This window comes from Conger conger, chromosome 18 (genome assembly GCF_963514075.1).
Source record: "Conger conger chromosome 18, fConCon1.1, whole genome shotgun sequence".
Lineage (NCBI taxonomy): Eukaryota > Metazoa > Chordata > Actinopteri > Anguilliformes > Congridae > Conger > Conger conger.
Genome location: NC_083777.1, coordinates 2,169,001 through 2,175,000, shown reverse-complemented (window position 1 = coordinate 2,175,000; position 6,000 = coordinate 2,169,001). Strand labels below are relative to the sequence as shown.

The 6,000-nt window shown below is 45.5% G+C and overlaps 1 protein-coding gene across 1 annotated transcript in view; it reads right to left on the bottom strand.

Moving 5' to 3' along the window:
* Window positions 1-6,000, bottom strand: part of adgrb3 (adhesion G protein-coupled receptor B3) — a 232,618-nt gene that overhangs the window by 99,880 nt on the left and 126,738 nt on the right. The window contains 1 exon segment of the mRNA XM_061227768.1: window positions 5,292-5,400. Coding sequence (XP_061083752.1) covers window positions 5,292-5,400 — 109 coding nt within the window.

The following is a 6,000-nucleotide window of genomic DNA, read 5'->3' as shown; positions in this document are numbered from 1 at the left end:
TATGCTAACGCTCTTACCCCTGTTGTTTTATGATATGTGCTAATGCTTTGTGGTAAACACAGGCGCTCCTAGTGAGAGAACATCTGCTGTCATGTCAGAAGGGCTTTCTGAGCTGATAAGTATCTGAAGTGCGCTCCCCCAGCAGTAATGTCCTCTAATGGCTGCTCTGCCGCTGAACAAACAGCCATCGCTCCTCTTTAAGAGGGCCAACGACACGGCGGAGTGAAGCCGGTCAGACGGACGGCCTCCGGCCCTAAACATGGCCGATACGTCACTCTGCGCAGTTACCACGGCGATGTCATGTCAAGGGCTCTTGAATTTGCTAATCAAAACAAAGTTCAAGAAGAAAACTAAAAACGTTGTACCCCCTGGTAGCTCTGTGCCTGTAGTTACACTGTGTCTGGTTGGCCCTTCAACCCTATCCCGAACCCTAACCTAACTCTAACCCTAACCCTAAGAACTGTCCACCAAGAATGATAACTATCTAAACCCTAACCTAACCCTAACCCTAAGAACTGTCCACCAAGAATGATAACTATCTAAACCCTAACCTAACTCTAGCCCTAACCCGAAGAACTGTCCACCAAGAATGATAACTATCTAAATCCTAACCTAACCCTAACCCCAAGAACTGTCCACCAAGAATGATAACTATCCAAACCCTAACCTAACTCTAACCCTAACCCTCGAAAGTGTCCACACCAAGAATGATTATTCATTAATGAATTCATTATCCTAACCCGCTTATCCTGAACAGGGTCACAGGGGGGCTGGAGCCTATCCCAGCATACATTGGGTGAAAGGCAGGAATACACCCTGGACAGGTCGCCAGTCCATCGCAGGGCACACACACCATTCACTCACACACTCATACCTATGGGCAATTTAGACTCTCCAATCAGCCTAACCTGCATGTCTTTGGACTGTGGGAGGAAACCGGAGTACCCGGAGGAAACCCACGCGAACACAGGGAGAACATGCAAACTCCGCACAGAGAGGCCCCGGCCGATGGAGATTCGAACCCAGGACCTCCTTGCTGTGAGGCAGCAGTGCTACCCACTGCACCATCCGTGCCGCCCACCAAGAATGATTACTATAACAAAAAACATAAATATATTGTTTTAAAAAACATTTTAAAGACTGAAGTGGGCGGTGGATTCCACATCACAACTCTAACCACAATGACAGCGATGAATGATGTCGTTAGCACCACTTTCAGAGTGATTCTTCCAGCTGCATGAATGACAGCCAATCAATATCCATACAAATTATCACGGCTTCTCATTCAAAATGGCTATTTACAGAATGTTTTCATTCATCAGTGTGGGTGCTCATTGTCATTATAGTTATCATTTATAGTTGCAGTTCTTGGTGTGCACAACCCTATCCTTAACCCTAAACCTATCCTTATCACGAGACCTAACTCTATCCCTAACCCTACCTCTAACCCAGAATGCTGCAGCCCGTCTGGTATTCAATGTTCCCAGACATTCACATGTCACCGCCCTGCTCAGCAACCTCCACTGGCTGCCTGTTATGGCTCGCATCAAACTTAAAACTTTGGTGCTCATGTACCAGGCAGTTAAGGGATCAGCCCCTGTATATATTCAATCACTTATCAAGACCTATACACCAACAAGACCCCTCCGTTCTGCCACTTCTTGCCGTAGCCTTATATATGCCATAGACTGTAATGGCACTTATCTATAGATTGTATAGATATTGTTACTTGTACAGATATTGTTGTTGTTTTTTATATTAGCTATTGTATTGTTGTACTCAGGGTATTCTAGCTGCCAACTGTGGTATGCTAGTTTGGAAGTTGATGTATTCTTCAAGGGTTCTGCATTTCTGTATGTTTACACTAGGACTCGGAACTGTACTGTCCTCTCAGGTTCTCTTCGCACTTGTACTTGTGTTTGATCTGCACTTTGTTGTACGTCGCTCTGGATAAGAGCGTCTGCTAAATGCCATGTAATGTAATGTAATGTAATGTAACCCTGTCCCTCACGCTAACCTTATCTCTAATCCTACCTGTCTGTTGGTCTGTGCCTGTAGTCTCACCAGCCTGTCAAAGCTTATTGGTTCCTTTGTTTTGATCTGAGTAAATATTTGACGTATTTGTTTATTTATGAATGTATTATTTGCTGTAGTCAATCTGTCTGATTAAACATTCACTGGCAGACTTTCAGCCACTCTCTAGCGTAAAGAATATTTTCTCCATTATGAGTCTCCCCATATATCTTCACGTTGTAGTTCAGTCTTCCACCAGATTATCCCCATAATGCCGTCCGTAGTCTAAGTTGATTACGTAGCTGCCAGTAATTTAGCACAGATGATGATTGACAGCAGCGTTTACAAGCTACACTCACAGGATGACTCTGATTGTGGACATGCTGCAGAGTTTGTGAATTTTGTACAGATGCATGTTTTTGTTTGTAAGAAGTTTGTTTTTTTCCTGGGAATGACCCAAAAAACCAGGTAACCTGAGTTAACTGTGTGATTAACAGTTTTGCCTGATTTTTTGGAATTTGTGTGCTACTAAAGTGCTGAGTAAGAACGAACGCCAGCAAACCCTGCGGGGACCAGGTCCAGGAGAGAGAACCACTGACTCAATTTCCCTAGCTTCCGTCCATGTTTACTTTCCACTCAATTAGAAACTCAATAGTATGATTAGTCAGTTGACTGTGCCGTTGGAGTGCCTATGGGGACCCCTGGAGGATATGCAATGAAATGCAAGTTTAGAATCCTGAAAGGTCACATGGTGGAGACAAACCGGAGGTTCTAATTATGACAAGTAGCCAAGTATGTAATTAAGTACTTGATTAAGCACACAAGTATGCTACTGGGGAAAGCATACCTCAAAAGAATATACTTCAGTACAGATATTATTTTGTAGTCTTTGTTAAGGATGTGAAAAGAAAACTTTGATATATGTGTTTGCAAAGGAGTCAACAACACTTTGTTCTTACAACTACAGAGGATACACATCTTCCTTTATGTTCAGCTTCATTTGATACGCTTTGATGACACTTTGCTTTAAAAAAGAGACAAAAGCAACATTGAGAAAAAATAACGATAACAAAAAAGGGCATTGAACGTTCAAAAAATATTCTTTTCTCTACTTTTTTCGCTTCCACTGAAGTTGCCACAGTGCATGTGTCCAGGGATGCATTTCTGTTCTGAACATCAAGCCCGAAAGACGACTGGTTTGGCGAGAGAATGAAAATGTGGCCCCACTGCAGTGAACCGTCCAATGAAAAGCCTCTCTCAGCAGCTCATGCAATAACGGCTTCTGCAGAGTCTGTCAGAAGTCCTCCCAGCTGGGCCACGACATATCCCCACAGATACGTGTACAATAGTCACATGATCAAGTCACTTTATTTCATGTGACTTTCCCCCCCACCAAAAAAATATTCTACTTGTCAGCCTTGTCAACAAAAGCAAGCTGCTTCTTTAGTCATTCATGCACTGAATAGCATGTCATGAAGAATTGTAGAGACACTACAATCATTCTACACCCACCTGGTTGACTGATGTATTTTTTACATCTTGTAATTGTTTTAAATGCTGCCTACTTATTTATTTGTGTTTACTGTTTACATGGTATAATGTGATTTTACGCTTTAGATAAAAATAAGCCAAGTTGGGATGAAAAACGAATTCCCCTTCCAAGGCTCCAAATAGAACCCAATATTTAGTGTTGGAATTATCATTAACATAAGATTAATGATATTAATAATAATTTGTTATTTAGCTGATGCATTTATCCAAAGCGTTTTACAGGGGACAATCCCCCCTGGAGCAATGCGGGGCTAAGGGGTGTGCTGAACATCTTATCGTGGCTACACTAGAGCTTGAACCACCAACCTTCCGGGTCCCAGTCATGTACCTTAGCTGCAAAGCTGCAGGTCCAAGATGCCCCACAAGATGAGATTTCCCACAGCATATTAAGATAAAGGCCTTGATTTAATGAATGCTATTGATTCACTGCCATTTACCCACCACCCCTCCCGCACCCTGCACCCCCCCCCCCCAATCCCACCCCACCCTGGAACACCCCCCATTCCACCCCCACTCATTCATCCTCAATTAGGCAGGACAGGGATGCTGACCTGAAGCGTTAGCAACAAGCGCAGGGATTATGTGTCCATTCAGACAATTTACAGCGGAGTAAACGGAGAGAGAGAGAGAGAGAGGGAGACAGAGTGTGCGTGAGAGAGAGAGAGAGGGAGAGAGAGATAGGGAGACAGAGTGTGCGTGAGAGAGAGAGAGAGGGAGAGAGAGATAGAGAGGGAGAGAGAGTGTCCGTGAGAGAGTGAGAGAGGGAGAGAGAGATAGAGAGGGAGAGAGAGTGTCCGTGAGAGAGTGAGAGAGAGATAGAGACAGAGGGAGAGAGGGAGAGAGAGGGAGAAAGGGAGAGATACAGAGGGAGAGAGAAACAGAGGGAGAGAGAGAGATAAACAGAGGGAGAGAGAGTGTCCGTGAGAGAGAGAGTGAGAGACAGAGAGAGACAGAGGGAGAGAGGGAGAGAGAGAAACAGAGGGAGAGAGAGGGAGAGAGGGAGAGAGAGAAACAGAGGGAGAGAGAGGGAGAGAGGGAGAGAGAGAAACAGAGGGAGAGAGAGGGAGAGGGAGAGAGAAACAGAGGGAGAGAGAGAAACAGAGGGAGAGAGAGGGAGAGAGGGAGAGAGAGAAACAGAGGGAGAGAGAGAAACAGAGGGAGAGAGGGAGAGAGAGAAACAGAGGGAGAGGGAGAAACAGAGGGAGAGAGAGGGAGAGGGAGAGAGAGAAACAGAGGGAGAGAGAGGGAGAGAGGGAGAGAGAGAAACAGAGGGAGAGAGAGGGAGAGAGGGAGAGAGAGAAACAGAGGGAGAGAGGGAGAGAGAGAAACAGAGGGAGAGAGAGAGAAACAGAGGGAGAGAGAGGGAGAGAGGGAGAGAGAGAAACAGAGGGAGAGAGAGGGAGAGAAACAGAGGGAGAGGGAGAAACAGAGGGAGAGAGAGAAACAGAAGGAGAGAGAAAGAGAGAGAGAGAGAAACAGAGGGAGAGAAAGAAACAGAGGGAGAGAGGGGGCCCTGCTTCTCTAAGCACGGTCTTTGAGGGCCAAACTGCTTCTCTTCCACCCTTCCTTTACCTGGGAGTCAGGTGAGAACACAGTCTGGCCAATCAGCAGCACTAATTGATCAGTAAATTACCCAGGAGGAAGGAAAACCAGGGCTGGATTTGGATTGGAGGGACATATTTGCGAATCCCTGATACAGGGGTTTGTGAAAGACGCAGTGTACGTACCCAAGTTTCCCGTCATCAGGTAGGAGTTGTGGAAGTCCTTCATCCCCAGGCCAACGATGTGGATGAAGTCTTCGATGACCTGCATCAGCTCGACAGAGCCTGGGTAGATCTGGAGAGAGGGAGACAGTGGAGTGGAGGTCAGCTTGGTTTATGACTGGGCGATTGCCAGTTCAAATCCACAATACAAAAACTACACATTTATCTTATCTCTACTTTTCTTTATTTAAATGGGAACTATCGAGTCTTTATTGTGCGTAAATGTGTGTGAGTGTATGTGTCTGTGTGTGTACAAGTGTGTGAGTGTATGTGTCTGTGTGTGTACATGTGCATGTGTGTTCGTCAGTGTGTGAGTACATATATGTGTGTGTGTGTGTTTGAATCTTTGTGTGTGTACATGTGCATGTATGTTTGTGGACATGTGTGTGTTTGTGTGTGCACATGTGCGTGTATGTTTATATCTGTGAGTGTGTACATGTGTGGGTGTGCATGTGTGTGTACATAAGCATGCATATACACTTGCTCTCAGGCACTTCCCATCGTTCAGTTGTGAGCAGCAGTCAGTATTGTGTGTTCAGCACCATGGACAGCACTATGGGCCACACAGACTCCATTCACCCTGCTGCTGCTGCTGCTGCTGGCCAATCACAATCACATCACCCCCTCCTTGGCATTCAGAGAACCCCCTGCCTTCCATCCCTGCTCTCCCCAG